The sequence below is a fragment of the Podarcis cretensis genome (genome assembly GCF_951804945.1).
Source record: "Podarcis cretensis genome assembly, chromosome: 2".
Classification (NCBI taxonomy): Eukaryota; Metazoa; Chordata; class Lepidosauria; order Squamata; family Lacertidae; genus Podarcis; species Podarcis cretensis.
This window is the reverse complement of record NC_137171.1, coordinates 22,321,690-22,338,384: the sequence shown is the minus strand read 5'-3', so window position 1 is coordinate 22,338,384 and position 16,695 is coordinate 22,321,690. Positions and strand designations below refer to the sequence as shown.

At 46.2% G+C, this 16,695-nt stretch overlaps 1 protein-coding gene across 1 annotated transcript in view; it reads right to left on the bottom strand.

The window, feature by feature from the left end:
• Nucleotides 1–1,027: 1,027 nt before the first annotated feature.
• The window catches only part of ERBB3 (erb-b2 receptor tyrosine kinase 3), a 98,535-nt gene continuing 82,867 nt past the window's right edge, over nt 1,028–16,695 (bottom strand). Inside the window, exons 21-28 of the mRNA XM_079965355.1 lie at nt 15,631–15,786; nt 15,049–15,124; nt 13,176–13,322; nt 12,687–12,784; nt 11,285–11,434; nt 10,400–10,471; nt 9,073–9,340; nt 1,028–7,372 (exon numbers count right to left, since the gene is read on the bottom strand). Of these exons, the coding sequence (XP_079821481.1) occupies nt 6,831–7,372; nt 9,073–9,340; nt 10,400–10,471; nt 11,285–11,434; nt 12,687–12,784; nt 13,176–13,322; nt 15,049–15,124; nt 15,631–15,786 (1,509 nt within the window). The 3' untranslated portion in view covers nt 1,028–6,830. The remainder of the gene's footprint in view (nt 7,373–9,072; nt 9,341–10,399; nt 10,472–11,284; nt 11,435–12,686; nt 12,785–13,175; nt 13,323–15,048; nt 15,125–15,630; nt 15,787–16,695) is intronic.

Here is a 16,695-nt window from a genome sequence, read left to right as displayed (position 1 = left end):
AAGGGTTCCCAAACCCAACTGCAGCACTCTCAGGGATAGCCCAATATATTTTGCTAGGTGAGTCAAGAGACAGAAGGACGACACCATCTCCCCATTGGATGAACAGAAGCCAACTGGAATGGCAGCTGAATCTTAATGCAACACTGATAACTCGACAGCATCCTCCAACACACCAGATGCAGCAGGCTAATTTAGGGGGCTCAGGAGGAGCAACATATCTGCCCGCCCATATATCTGCTGCCTGGGTGGTCACCTTCCGGTTTATTCATAGGGTGCCCAAGCACTCTGTTCAGTTTGCTTTCACCGGATCCTGCTTCCATTCTTCTCTGACCAATAAGGACACACCAAGTCCCTTTTGATGGAGAGTTTTTTTCCTATAACAGTTGCAATGTTCTGTCATGTGCAAAACCCTTCCCACCTAATTCCAGCTGGTTGTGGGAACTCTGTACATTCTTCTGTTTACTGAATAATATATTTTGAGTTAAGCTCTGGCTCAAGCCCTTGACTTGTTTCTGGTGGTCCTACTGATTTGGAGGACTCCTCCATCTCTGTCAAAAGAAGGATGCCTGTACAGGCTTTCCTTCTCTTGTTGGCAGCAGAGGGAAGGAGGTGCTCACACAAACCTGGGGCAAAAATGTGCAGATCTGGCACTGATGTGGTTTGATATTTGAGGCACAGACTCAACCTTGTGCTAAGTTTCTGTTCTTAGATGACTAACTTGTCCCGAGCAAATGCAGCACATGGTTTGCAGTAGTGGCTAGCCCAATACCTTGAGAAACCCTAAAAGCAGCAGGGTATGAGGGGACACACTCCCCCTTATTATATGTATGGTGCTTCTGTTTAAAATTTAGTGGCTGGCCATGTCTCATGGCTGCCATTTTGTGAATGGTTGGATTCCCAACAGCAGCCATTTTGTGGTGGCTCTTGTGATAATCAAAATTCCAAATGTGTCCACAGGGGCAAAACTTTATGGACTTTTGCACTACTTATTTTTATCCATCATTGTAGTCAGACATAAAAAATGCACTTCTAATGTCACATTTTTTTATTTAGTATTCAAGCACACACAAACTTTTATTTTTTTGAGGTCTTCAGTAACAGATAGAGCCTTTTGTCAGCAAAAACTGGGTCATTCTAGCTTAGAAGGTAATTCATATTCAACACTTGCCCTGCAAGGAAAAGAGGTCTGAACTCTAGCCCTAAAAACATACCTGTACCTGTTGCCACAAAGCTTATGAGGAACTTCCTTCAAAAAAGCTCACTGACTTCCACATTCAGTAGATAAGATGATGAAGAGTCTTATCCACAAACTAGTTTAACCATTATTCCCCTCTTCACTTGAGGAAGACGTTGGGAATTGTAGTTTGGCAGGGAAACACTTTAAATTATAACCAGCACCAAAACTACAATTATAATCAGCACAAAATGACAATTCTCAGTATTCTCTGAGGAAATAAAACAATGAATGCCATGACACTGTGGGCCTTCAGAGAGAACTTCAGTGTGGACTGAGTGTGTCAGGCTTTAAAGTAAATAAAAAAAAAAAATGCCTTCTGCCCTGAGAGCAATCACACTGAGCTTTACCAAAAAAATGAAAGCGCTAAAAGCACTGCCTCCAAACAGGTTATGTTTGAAATAACTAAAAAAGGTTTGTTATGGAGCCAACTTTACTCTGCATATTAGCAAGCTAAGGTTTTTTTTTAAAATGAAAAAAAATTGGCCTGAGGAAGGTTTATGTTACAACTGATGCCAGACTATCTCATTATAGAATTTTCTAACACTTAGGTTTGCCAGATTTGATTTTTTTTTTAATGGCCTTGCTCCTGTGGCTTTGACAGCAGCCTGATGTACACAAACTAAGCATCTTTTCTATATCACTTTGGCTGCCATTCTACCCTTTCCTGCTAGGAAGTCTTATTTAACTCAGATAAGGCTTATTTCTCCATGGCAGAAAATGCTGCTTCTACTCACTTTCAGTGTCTGAAGCTGCTGCTAAAGAGACAGGAATGGGGCCAGGAAAAAATGTGGAAACCTTATGCCGTTTCCATGAGCATCTGTTGCCTGCTAGATTCAGGTTTCTTAGTAAACATTCGATTTGGGCACAGAAAGCAGTATCAAATAAACCCATCTGAGACATCTCTCCTTATGACCGTGATCAAGGCCCATCACCTTCCTTCCAATTTGCTTACATCTTGGGAACAAGAGTTCTCCGGTGGCCTAGCTAATGGCAATAGCAGTGTCTCGATTTGTTTGTTTTTTTAAAACACTGCTATTACTGCTTGTTACATGATAGCTGGGGCATTGCAGAAAGCAATTTAAGGTGTGTAAACATCGGAATTCCTTTCAGTTTTTGGTGGTGTTGGTTTTTTTTAGAGAGAGAGGGGGAAAAACCTTCATGTCACCAGTTTCAAAGCATGGCATAAAACCAAAACAACCCAACATGACATTTATGACAGACAATATACACATCAAGATTTGGGGGCAAAAAAAAATAAAATGTGACACTTTTACTCTACAAATACAAAGACGCAAACAAAAAACACTCAAGCTACGTCAGTCCAATGGGGTTGAGTCAATGCTTTTTGTTTCTTGTGCATCATCGTGTGTAACAATTGGTGTTTGTTAGTTTAATTGTCCCAGTGTTTCTTAGTTTGGCTGTTATCCTCAACCAATTCATATCACAGATGTCTCACTGATGAGAAGAGCAACAAAAATTGAGGTAAATAATGGAGCTGAAATCTCCATCTTATAACCTTGCCCACAGAGTTTGTTGTGCTTTAACTCTGATTTTTCCACCTCCTCTGTTTGACTATGGTTCAAACCTTTCTCAGGGCTGAGCCCGTCAGAACAAAACTCTGACAAAATATGTCTCTTCCACATTCAAAACATGGAGATGGAAAGGGAAATGTGTCCCTTTTGTTGTCGTCACATCATTGTGTACCTGCTTTTTAGCAAGCATACCCAGGAGGCCCAGCTCCTATGGGGCTCTAGTACTTCTAAGTCTGCAGTCTTATGCATATTTTATTATTAAATAAGGCACATTATTTCAAATAACAACGCACAGGATGGAGCACAGAATAGAGAAGTTTGACAAAGCGTGACTGTTCCTTGCACATACATGTCATGAAGGCAGAAGCTGATGAATTAGTCCCTTCCACATGACTCTTAACAGGTACAAGAGACCTCTCAAGTCTGAAGCTGCTGAACAGTTACCAGGCTTTAAACTGGACCTGTTAAAAAGTAGTTTGATTAATTAACAAATGATGATGTTTATCTCTATGCCACAAAAAGCTTCATGTGCTAGTTCCTGCATATGAACTTCAATTAAAATGCACAGGTACAGGTCAGCCCATTTTTTCACTGGCCACTTGGTAGCCCTAACCAGGACTATTTGAGAGCAAAAGATTATGGATTGCAATGTTCTGAGACTCAATATGCAAAACCAAAGTATTATTTAAGCTTGCCAAAGTCCAGCTGTTGCGTTCCAGCACACTTAACTTTCTCTGGAATAAGCCCAGGGTTCTCACCAACATTTTTATAAACACCTTGCACAAATATTGTGGTAGCGTAAGCATCAAGGCAGCACTGAACTTTGTCTCTTTGTATTTTCAGGTGTCCAAATCTAAACAGATACAGATCTGTCTGAAATTTAATCCAAAACTGGTTTCACTGCTACTATTAACAATCAAGCACTGCTGCAGAACTCCTGCCAAACTAATTTCAGTTTTGTTCCAAGGTGTTGTTTCAGAATAAATTGCTAGCATTTTGTTGTCGCTGCTGCAAGGCGGGATGGGTTATCTTAAAATTAAACACTAAGCCCTACCACAACAAAGGATTCTACTGAGTAGCAGGTTTCTAGTCTTGAGTTGCGTTGGATGAAGTTTCTTGGTTCTAGACTTAAACCAAGAGATCTTCCATTGTATCACAGGATTCTGGTGTGACTCTGGTTTTAGAACTTTACACCACAATCCTAGGTGTCTTTACTCAGAAGTAAGTTCCCTCCAATGTTTGATGACTCTTACTGCCAGGATTGCAGAGTACACAAGGTTTATTTACTACTGCATTAAAAATGCTCCAGCTCTTTAAACTTATCTATCAACATATATTTATGTTGAAAGGCAACAACAACTTCTCTTGAGAAAGATTTCATTTCAGTGATTTTTTTCACTATGGTAAGCATGTTAAATAGCAAGATTTTTCTTTCCTGCAGAGGGCAGTCTAATAGCATCTCTAGTGCCCTTCTGTGGTATTAACCAATACTGTACTGTACAATCTCTGGTTGGGATTTCACTCTGCTCAGGTACCAGTGCTGTTGGCAGGACCCATGTATATTTGGCTGCTAGTCAGCTCTAAAGATATCACCACACCCTGTAGAATTATAACCCAGACAGAGACTTAAATTTGTTCAATCAGTTCCTGATGTTTCCCACAATGAGGAGAGAAGCAACTCTCAGGGGATAGAGTACCTTGTAAGCACAAAGTCTAAGAACTTGCAAGTCAGAATCAGATTGCTCCCTCGGAATCCAGTCAGTCAATCTCGGCGTTCAGTTTAAATGCACAGCAATCTTCTAGGCTTTTTAAGTTTGAGGAAAACATGGAAATGTGTGGTACTGGTCTGATGTAGGCAGAGACTGGAATTTGCTCCCATCTGTCATACATTCTCATTTGTTCGGACCAAATAAGATTAAAGGAGGATGGAAAGGCAGCTACATTCCATAAAAACCTTGCTTTTTGCAATGGAATTCATCAGCGCATTGATTACATATACAATACAAAATATGCATTACAATTAAAACAAACAAACAAACAAACAAACTCCACTTGAAGTTCAGTCACATATTTGCAATTCATATGAAAAGCCTGGAGGCCAAGCAGGAGGCCTCAGAACCTTCTGGATAATTTTTGTCACCAAAAAAGTGTTCTGTGATGCAATTTAGGAGCCTATCCAGAATGCAAGCCAACTACATAAAGGAGGAATCTGCTGTTGAAACTACAGTTTAGGAACCTTACAGGACTCAGACAATGCATTGAGATCAATTGCAGAGCTTCCCTCGCAAACTTATTTTCTTTCTTCATCAGGTTTGATGTTCCCCCCCTTTTTTTTTTTTGGTAAATATCCCTTTATATGACGCTATCTAAAACTTGTGGGAACAAAGTCAAGGTTATGCACAATACGACTGGCCCTCAGGGTAGGGTGGGGTGATGGAAGAGAGAAGTTTGTTCCCAAATAATACTCTAATGGAAGTGAGCCTGGTTCAAAAGAATTAAAGAGTAACATCATTAAGGCTCATAGTGCAACTTTTCAGCCTTTCGCACAGCACTCCTGAGCTTCAGCACTAAAACTCATCTCCGTGGTCTTGTCACGGATTTCAGCCTCTAATCCTATACCCACTTACTTGGACATAAGCCTCATTGAACTCAGTGGGGCTTACCTCTGAGTAGACGTGTAGGATTGCATCGTGAGCTGCTGCTGCTGTCCTTTTTACTGAGCCCTAGGGTGGCCAGAGGGAGAAGAGGGCAGGGACCCTGTACCTTCCACAGTTGTGTAGAAGAGGAAAGTTCAGCAGGAGTAGCTTGCAAGTCTGCCTGGCACCTATCCCGAGAAGCATCCCATAATCCCTTTAACCGAGGGAGGGAATGCGGAGAAGGCTGCCTTTCAAAAGGCCGCTCTGCTGCATTCCGTTCCATTGCTCTCTCCTGCTTTTTGTTCTGGGATGCTCGAGATCCATACTAGATCTTCCACGGGCTGGAAAAAATTTAGGTTGGCCTGCAGTAATGAGCATCTAAATGCTAGAGGTGGAAGTCTGGGTCTCTAGCATGTTTGTTCCCTTTCCACTCCTCCCTCCTCAAGGGTCTCCTATCCTGATATGGGAACTGATAAGGCACAAGAAGGGTTGCTAACGGAACGCTGAAAAACCAGTGACAGAGCTGAAAACAAAACCCAGGAGCTCTGGGTTCTAACACACATTTTCTACACCTTAAGTCTTACTGAGAGGTAGGATTGCAGCCCACAAGTCTTTATCTCAGACCCACACTTGGGTACACTGTCTTCCTAAATGAAGTTGTCAGGCTCATGGAGGGGGGGGGAGCACCATTTTCCTTCATATCCACCCTTATTGCATATATTGTTGGGAAGACACATAAGCAAGACTTCTTCCTTGAGAAGGCCCTCCCTTCAGTCTTTGCAGCCTCCTACAAGGCTCAGCACGCATGCCTCATACTTAACGCCCCCCTGCTCTTGGTGGGCAGAGGGTTGTCTTGACAAAGGCCGAGACAGGCACCCCAAAGGCTTCAGCTGTTGCTGAGGACCCTGTACAGTAGGGCACTCGGCACTTTGGTGGGTCAGCCCAGAAGACTCTACCCGGCTTTCTAGAACAGAGCTGATTCCTGAAGAGAGTGTGTCATATCCACCTGAGCGCAGATGCCTTCGTGTCCACAGAAGCAGTCGCTTCCTACACTTATCTGTCCTCTTATCACAGAATAAGCCCTCTCTCTTTGCACAGGAATGGCTCCCAGAGTTTTGGTTGCGCCCGATCAGAGGGTTCCGTTTGCCCTCTTAAGTCCAGAGCATTTGAACAGAAGAGACCTGACTTGTAATCGGTCAAAACGCAGTGCAAGGCGGGGGGAGCTGCCATCCAACCCTTGAGAAGCCCATCGCCAGTTGGTCTCAATACTTGCCCATTATAGGGTCAACGTCACAGAGGCTTAATGGGTGTTTTCCCTTTTTGCAGCCCACCATCACAACAATGGTGTTTGCAGCGATAAAGAGTAAGGGCTTGGGTTTTTACTCCCAAGCAAAAGGACGATTGAAACCACCAGTCCAATGCTCACTAAGTCCTCTGAACATCCGCCTGACTGAACAACCGGCTGTGCCAGTAATCTGGGTTGTCGAAAGCACAGTCCAAGGCCTCCAGAGTGCGCAGGGGCTTCACAAATCCATTTTTGGGGCAGGGCGGACTCTGGCAGCCAGGGCACTGCACTGGGGGCAAGACAGCATCCATTTCCTCGTAGCCCTGTTCGTCTGGGGAGCCCTGTGTGATGCCGGAGTCCATATCCGTATAGTCCCCCCGGGAACTGCGGATGCTGCTCAGGGACTTGCTGAGCTTGGGCTGTTTGTTCATGTACTCGTAGTCTTCCTCGTCCTCATCCTCGTCCCGGCAAGGCGTGGTGAGCTGGGAGCTTGGCACACTGCCCAAAGATGTGCTCAGCTCAGAGCCCAGATCCATGTACTCATAGCCAAGCTCCTCCAGAGAGGCTGGCCGGGCCTTTGGGGCCTTTGGAGCTCTCCGGTTCATGTACTCGTACTCTTCATCCACTTCATACACCGGGATTGAGCCACGGACCAAGGAGGCAGCAATACAAGCAGCACGTTCTGCAAGGAGAGAACACAAAGGTTCTTACAGCCTTGTAATTTTGCACTCGCCTGGGGCGACTAACAGTTATTTTCCAGGTAACATTCCCCACTGAGGCTAGGATAGAGTCATATCTTCATCTGCCACAGCAGAATGTGGAGGTTGGCTCTCTCATTCCTGCTTAGAGCTAGTGGCTCTTGGGCCAGAATGGGGATGGAACAGCGTGTGCTACTTTTATAGTGCTGCAGGGGGAGGCAACATTATGAAAGCTGTTCATGCACAGCTAGCTCATTCTCCATTCTAGTATAAAAAACCCCATTTGTTCTAGGGCAGACAAAGGCAGTTCTGTGCAGCCTCCACAGCACTGCCTTGTTTAACTCGGGACAACAGCGTGGAAGCTGTGTCCGGGCTCTATTCTGTTGCCATTCCCAATCCCAGGCACTGGGGATAACAACCCCATAGCAGGAGGGAGGGTAAATGGCAGTGGCAGCAAGCAGCATGGAGGAAAACAACCCCCAAGTAATTGTTTGCAAGAACCATTTTTCACTGCTAGATTCAATGATCCCACTTCCCTTTTTCAGAAAGCAAGGAGGGGCGAGCTCTGGCCCTTGCATCCAATGTGGCCCTCAAGCTGCTTTTGCTGTATTTATTAGAGTCAAATGTCAGCTTCCTTTGCTCAAGTACGGTATGTTTCAAACTCTTATGGTGGGAGGAGAGGCTAGACGTGAGGACAAAGAAAGAGCAGGCCACTTAACCTCTGATTTGATGCTCCTTTGATTCCATGAGCAATAGACATAATCAGGTTAAAAACAGTCTGGGCGGGTAGCATTTTTACTTTGCTACTTGGCCCACAACTTCTAAGAGTTATTGGGCCCGATCTAATCGAATCTGTCCTTGGAAGCCAGAGGGGAATGGCCTCCGTGAGAGGAAGCAGAGTTTGTTGTAGCTTGGCCCCTTGATCTACCCCTCCACCCTAGAGAGTTTTTCACTGAGGCCCTTCCTACTCCCTAGCCAGCCCCACAAAGAGTCCTTTGCTTGGGGTTGCCTTGACACCAACCGAGATGTCAATACATCTTCCCCTGGGCCTTCCTAGCTCCCCTTCATTCTACCTAGTTGAGCTGGATTCAGTTCCAAGTCATCAGATAACTCAGGCTGTAATCCTAACTCTTGGCTGGGAGCAGCAAAGTGGCCATAGCCCTGCCCCTTGTACCAGCCAGGGCAGAAGTGGGAGCCGGGCACATCATAACTGCTGCTTTTTTTTTCTACACCAGGTCCATCTTCATCCTTGGATCCATTGCCAGTAGCTGGACCAGATCCTTGACTAGACCAGTCCCATCTCCTCCCTCCTCTTGAAATGTCTTGCTTAACTGCTGCCAATGGGAACCTCCTTGGCAGCTAAAGCCTCTAACCAGTGAAGCTCAGAGGAACTGAGCGGAGCCAGTCAGGGGTAAACTTCTGGTGCACCCTAATCCCCTCCTGTGCAGCAGAATTGCACTACCCGCATGATAAAGAACAGGCAAGCTGCTCACCGAGAAGACCAAATGTTGGAGAAGGCCATGGCTCAGAGAAAGCCAGAACCAATGAGCTGCCCCTGCAGATCCCATTCGTTTCTACCCTACCCTTTCCACCTTGGTATTGGTGCGGTCCACTCCAGTCCACCTAGGAGACTGTGGGCTGCATCTCAGTACCCTACAGACCCCCTCTGTGATGCTGTACCTACCTCTGCCATTTTGATCTGGCATGACGTAACCATTGGCATCTTCCTCTCCGTCCGCACTCCCCATTGGGAGCATCAAGCTCTCTCGCTGAGACAGGTAGGCGCTGTCTCCCCGAGATCGCAAGCTGCGGCACAGGCTCCCAGACAACGACAGGTCCTCAGTGAGGTCGTATTCAGAGGTTGTGCCCCGTCCCTCTGAGGACTCCGACACTGTGCGGCCCATCGACTCCTGCCTTATCCGCAAGGTCTGCCGGGAGCCCATTCCAGCGCTCTAGGTTGCAAAGAATTAGAAATGAGCATATGATTAGTGGTCTGATGAGACCCCACAGGCTCCTATTTCCCCCTGCCTATTGGAAACACAGGACACGGGTGGCGCTGTTGTCTAAACCACAGAGCCTAGGACTTGCCGATCAGGAGGTCGGCGGTTTGAACCCCATTGCTCGGTCCCTGCTCCTGCCAACCTAGCAGTTTGAAAGCACATCAAAGTGCAAGTAGATAAATAGGTACCACTCTGGCGGGAAGGTAAACGGCGTTTCCATGCGCTGCTCTGGTTCGCCAGTAGCGGCTTAGTCATGCTGGCCACATGACCCGGAAGCTGTACACTGGCTCCCTCGGCCAACTAAGCGAGATGAGCGCCGCAACCCCAGAGTTGGCCACGACTGGATCTAATGGTCAGGGGTCCCTTTACCTTTACTGGAAACACAAATTGCTCACCCACGGGAGCCTATAAAACATTCAACTAAACTCTCCAGAGTCTGGCTACTCAGAAGTAAGTCCTGTTGAATGCAGTGGGGGCTACTCTCAGCTAAGCAGAGTTGCAGTCTGACCAAAGAGGAGCTGGAACGATAGTCATTTGGTCACTGTCTATTGCATGCCAACACAACTTGCGACCCAATGGCCATGCCTGGCAGCGCACCAGGGACTCGAATAACCTTCCCAGTTTTGTTGCCTGGCAAGGCTGCAAAACAGAAAAGTTGTCAAGAGCTCAGCAAGCCGCATAACATAGCTGGCAGGCTGCATTTGATTTGGTGGGTCGCAAGCTGTGCTGGTGGGCCTGCTCTAGGACCGACTGGCATGAGCGCAGCAAAGTCTCTGGCAGAGGCCTGTTCCAGCAATGCTGTCTAATAGGAGTTGCCAAGGATCAAATTGTGCAAAGCACATGCTCTGGCACTCAACCCTTCTACTCTACCGAAGTTAACAGCCTCCACACAAACACACAAATTACACTGCCCCCCCCCCTTGTATCTGATGCTCTTCTCACTGGACATGCAACCCCTCTTTCTGTACACCAGCTCTGATTCCCATACAGATTTGGAGACAAATCAAATACCTGGCGATTTCCACTGAGGCTGCTCTGATTCATGGGGATGTATCCAGCAGAAGGATTCAGAAGATTTGGGCTCTGGATGTTGTTTAAAAAACAACACAAAAAAACAAAGAAGAGTATATAGCAATGAGCCAGGGCAGGGCCAGAATTGGATTTATTAATTCAGTCTGTTTAGAATATTTGTTCAGCAAAAAGATCTCAAAGCAGTTGACACAGCAAAATAGGGCAAGAATTAAAACATATTAAAACATAAAAAGCACGTTAGTTCTTCAATTTCCAGTATGGTTTTACCATCTGCCCCCTTCCTCCCATTTCCCCTTATTGCTTTGAAGGATAGGGTCAACTGGTAAACCATGAGGGAAATAAATAATAATACTATGCCCTTTGCACACCAGTGCAAATAGATAAATAGGTACCACTCTGGTGGGAAGGTAAACGGCATTTCCGTGTGCTGCTCTGGTTTCGGTGTTCTGTTGTGCCAGAAGCTGCTTAGTCATGCTGGCCACATGACCCGGAAAAACTGTCTGCGGACAAATGTTGGCTCCCTCGGCCAGTAAAACGAGATGAACGCCGCAACCCCCGAGTCGTCTGTGACTAGACTTAACTGTCAGGGGTCCTATACCTTTACCTCTTTTTATTGGGTTGTTGTTTTTATTTTTATTAGGTCTTTTGTAGTTTTATATCTTGATTTTATTCTGTGAACCGCCCTGAAACTCCCGGGTATGGGGCGGTATATAAATTCAATTAATAACAACAAACAACAACAACAACTATTATTTTATAAGGCATCATAGGCAAGGTTCAGGAGGATTTCTTAATTGTTTGAGGAGGTTGGAATCTCTCCCCCATGAACAATCAAGTGGGTAAGGGGAAAGGAAGGTCTCTTACCCGCATGGAGTCAATCCACTGCCTGGATGCAAAAAGGTTATTAAGCTCCTCCTCCTCCAACTCTGTCTCCACTTCCAGTGTCTCCATCTCGTCTAGTTCCTTTTCAGTGAGTGTGGGTGGCTCAACTTGGGGAAGTGGCCCACTCTCTCTCTGAGGGGAAGAAGGAAAAGGTATTACCTTCTTAACACTTACCGGCACTTAAGCTCCCCTTGGAGTGTCTAAATGAGAGCAGAACATCCTGATCTATGAAGATTCTTTGAGTAGCATCTGGCTTTATAAAAGGAGAGGCACCCAGCCTCAGGTCTTCCTGGAAGCCCAACCTTGCAGGCCTAGATGCACAAAGCCTGGCTAGGGCAAGAGAAGAGCCGTCTGCCACATGCACAGAGGCCTCCTCCCCGCTTCCTCCAAACTGCCTATAAATTCAGAAAAGTAATCCTTGCTGACATATGTCTCATAATATCCAAAAATCACATGCTCTGGCGTAGAAGCTGTTGCATTGAAAAGTGGCTCGGGTAGGCAGCTCAGCAACTGTTAGGATATTTCTGTTCCACCTTAAAAGGAAGTCACAGGCTTTGTGAGTCACAGAGTCTGCGTATTTCCTGTTCACAGAATGTTTCCGTTGTGTCTATGCTTTCATTTCTCTCTCTGTGCCTGAACACGCAAGCAGGCAGTCATGTTTTTTCCTCTGTTCTGACCAATGCTGAATAAACTTCTAAATAATGCTCTCCTGCGTGCATCTTTCGCTGTGCGAATTCTGCTGATAGAGCGTGCATCAGCTCTGGAATGTGGCAAGCTATTTCTGGAGCTCGTATCGCTAATTGCTGATACTACGGGAGATTGATGATCGTCCGGAGGCGATGTGGAGTCATGATGGGCTGATATCTCCCTGGCAGTATCCCAACAGCAACAACATGGGGAGGTTTTCACATTTTCAAACAACTTCATATTTTTTTCTAAATGAAAACAACTAATGCTCTGAAGCTGACAACAAATTTAAGGCAGAAAATCCTTTTTTAAAAAAGGCAGACTGGGTTTTTAAAATTTTTATTTTGTTCAGAAATTAATAAGATGAAACATGAGCAGGACCTAGCAAGTGTAACTAACTGTGCAGGACTGAGGGAGAGCAGCACAACTAGGACTCATGGTATTGATGGAACATTTTTTAAAACAGCCAGACTCACTGAGTGCTTACCACCTGCAGAGTCTCTACAGGAGGTGTGGGGAAACCTGTGACCCGATGTTGCTGGATTACAGCTCTCATCATCTCTTAGCTACTGGCCATGCTGGGTGTGGGGGTTGATGAGAGCTGGAGCCCAACAATATACAGAGGGCCACAAGTTTCCCCTGGTTTGATTTGTAGGCTAGACAATAGGAAGGACATTGGGAGCAAGCCAGGACTAACCTTAATCACCAGGTAGCGAGGGGGGTCACGAGCCATACGTGTGAACTCATTGGCTAGCTCTTTGAAGGTGGGGCGGATGTTCTCGTCAATCATCCAGCCTGTGAGGTTAGAGAAGATTGTCAGCATCGTTCAGGCAGATACTAGCCATGACAGCTTCTGTGGCCAGGGCAAGGCCATCAGCCTGTGGATTCTGGTTTAGGGCTTCCACTTGTCCTGCTGTTTTCCTCTAGGAAAACCTAATCTTTACCACTGAATCAGGAGAAAACGTCAGTTGGGTTTTCCATGGATTGACATTTACTCTGATTCAGCGCCAAAAAGTGGGTTTTCCCAAGGACAAGTGGAAAACCACTCAGACCCGTGCTTTCAAGGCACGGAACAAGTGGAAGTGTGGGTAAGCCCCCAGCCAGTGCCATAATCTATTGGTCAAAGTGCATCCAAGGTGTGACATTTTTCCCCAGGAAAGGGGAAAGTGTTACTCTGGTCACGTACATTTTACCATCACCATGTAGACATCAATGGTGCAGATCTGGGGCTGCGAGAGGCGCTCCCCTTTCTCCAAAAGGTCAGGTACTTCTGAAAGGTGGATTCCGGCATAAGGCTCACTTCCAAAGGTCATCATCTCCCACAATGTCACTCCTGGAGCAGGTGAAGGGACAGAAAACACTCATGAACAGAATGCAGTGGGCCAGATTCAACTACCGTATTTTTTGCTCTATAGGATGCACCCGACCATAGGACGCACCTTGTTTTAGAGGGGGAGAAGAAAAAAAAAATTCTCCCCCTCTCTGCTCAGCGCCCCTTCAGCAAAGCGGCAGGAGAAATGGAGCCCCTTCCATTTCTCCCCCGCTTGGCTGAAGGGGCCCTGCGCAGCTCTCCCTCTCTGCTGAAGCCAGGAGAGTCTTGCTCTCCTGACTTCAGTAAAAGGAACCCGAAGCCTCCGGAGCGCAGCAGGAACTCCTGCTGCACTCCGGAGGCTTTGCGTTGCTTTCGCTGAAGCCTGGAGAGCGAGAGGGGTCGGTGCGCACTGACCCCTCTCGCTCTCCAGGCTTCAGCGAAAGCAACGCAAAGCCTCCGGAGCATGGAGGGAGCGCTCCCTCTGCACTTCGGAGGCTTCGTGTTGCTATCGCTGAAGCCAAGGAGCCTGCATTCGCTCCATAGGACGCACACACATTTCCCCTTAATTTTTGGAGGGGGAAAAGTGCGTCCTACAGCATGAGTCGGTGCAACAGGGCTTCCGCTAACACAACAGGGCTTTCCCTCCACCACACACACACACCCCACCCATACTGGCTGAGGAGTGTGTGTGTTGGGAGAACCTGCAGAACAGCACATTGGGAGGGGTGTGTGTGGACTGGGAGAGGGTACAGTGGTGCCCTGCAAGACGAATGCCTCGCAAGATGGAAAACCCGCTACACGAAAGGGTTTTCTGTTTTGGAGGCGCTTCGCAAAACGAATTTCCCTATGGGCTTGCTTCGCAAGACGAAAATGTCTTGCGAGTTCCTGCGGGTTTTCCCCCCCTTTCCCCCCCTTTTCCTAAGCCGCTAAGTCGCTTATCAGCTGATCCGCTGATAAGCCGCTTAACAGCTGATCGCAAAAAGCCGCTAAACCGCTAATAGCGCTAATCCGCTAAGCTGTCAATGGGCTTGCTTCGCAAGACGAAAAAACCGCTATACGAAGAGCCTCACGGAACAGATTAATTTCGTCTTGCGAGGCACCACTGTAGATCATTCCATCGGAGAAACAGAAATGCTTGCACTGACAGAGCAATCTGCATAGCACTATGCTGAATTCCTCCCAGTAGATGTGGTACAGGTGGCTGTTACAGACCCAGGGATATAGTGGACAAAAGCCCAGTGCAAGGGAATGGGCCAATGTGTCCCAGCTATGGCAAACAAGGCAGGAATTGCACCGAGATGTCCTCGCTGCGCAAGTTCCAGCATAGTGGGCATTAGAAGACTCAAATGTGGGTTCCAGCCTCTCCCAATAGGAGGCAGTGAAACTCCTTGAAGCATAAGCACAGGCGAAGAATAGGGAGCACCAGCGGGCAATGTTTCCTAAATATTTGGTCAAACAGCCAAATTTAACTAGGCGTGCCTTTCATTGGCAACAATGTCTAACCTAGAGGAGAAAGTCACTTGGAACTTCATGCTGCGGTGACACACTTAGGGAGGCTTGTGAACAAGCTCGAAGGCTCCAGTGATCACCTCTGCGGATCACTTTTCAACCTTGGTTGGGAACTGCACATAACTTAAAAATCAGATAGCTTGCACTTGAACAGTTTTCTTGACTTCCAGAGACTTGCTATTGTGACAGATTTCCTGAAGGCAACCACAGTAGGAATCGGCTGGTCTGATATACCTACCGTAACTCCACACGTCACTTTGATGTGTATATTTTCCAAAATGTATGCTCTCCAAAGCCATCCATTTTATCGGTGTCTGAAAAATGTAAGGCAGAATGACATAAATTATAATTAAGCTAAACATGCACACCACATTTGTAAGATTGTTTTCCAATCTGAATGCAAATCCGAAGTCAGAAGAACCATGCTAAACTGGATTCATTTCCCATGAGTTTCTAAAAGTAAATTTTCACTCCTAATTACCTATCAAAACTCATTTTGAAAATCTCATTTTTCACCTTGTTTCCCTTCTCTTCTGAAACCTTTTCAGGTATTCAAGCAGTTTCTTCTGTAATAATTTTCTTTCTTGAATTTTCTAGTTCTGTTGGCTACATGGGGTATGCAGTTCCCCACTCCATAGTCTGTCGGTTGTCATTCTGCACATGACGGAGACCCAAATGCAGTAATTGGATCTCACTCACTCACTCACTCACTCACTCACTCACTCACTCACTCACTCCCCAATTTAGAAATGATAAAGTTACAAGAATCATCCTCTCTGCTGCCTGCACTGTGTCTCACTCTTGTCTAGTTGATACCAACCTTGATCTCATTGTAGAAGTATTTCTTGTCATCTGGATACAGCAAGTCGGCAATGCCAAAATCTGCCACCTGTACCTGGCTAGGGGATTTTACCAAAACGTTGCGAGCGGCAAGGTTGCGATGGACCATGCGATGTTCCTCCAGGTAATACATGCCCTTAACATAAGGAAGGAGAAACAGATGAATGTGCCTGGATTTGTTTTGGGTTTGAACACCTGATTCACAGGAGCTATAGTCTACCCAGGCCCAACCTATATACAGTGGTACCTCGGGTTACATACGCTTCAGGTTACATATGCTTCAGGTTACAGACTGTATTTGGGCCCTTCCCACCATAATGAAAATCAAGTATGTCACACAAAAGGAGGAGGCAGCAAGCCCTGAAATTGATGCATTTCCTGTGTTTCTAAAGACCATTGCCAGTGGTGGAGCAAGATGATGTGCTGAGCAGGCCGGTACGGATCTAGAAGTTAAGTTAAAATACATTTTGTGGATTTCTGCTGAGTAGTGGCATTTCCACACTGACTCATCTGCTGAGGAACCAACCCCCAGAATATCTGAGATGGAATTCCAGCACATGATAGAAAACTCTGGAACTTGTTCAAGTGGCATGCCCTGCGTTCACGCTAGACCTGCTGAGGCACATTGCTGCACTGCTCTCTCAATTCACGCAATCTAGAACGCACCCAACACACCTGCATATGGCAGGGGAAGTCTGATTAACTGAAGACAAATGGACTTCTCTGGGAAGTTTTTCCGGTATTACCAATCTCACAGAGCAACTCCCTGATAATCTTTCAAGGGCCTGCGAGGCTCCCGGAACATCACCGGAAAGCCACTAGTTTGGGCTAGTTTTGATGGTGTAGCAAACACTCCGCATGCTTCTACTGAGACCGCGTAGGTGCTTGTTGGCATTCTGCAACGAGCCACAATTATGTATTGCGTAACTAAATTAGCAGATCAAAACAGTGCTAATTACACAATTTACACTAGCCCTAGCCAATTCCTTATCCTGATAATGGAGCTTGACTGCTGTCTCCAGTCACCACTTGCAATCAAGTGCCC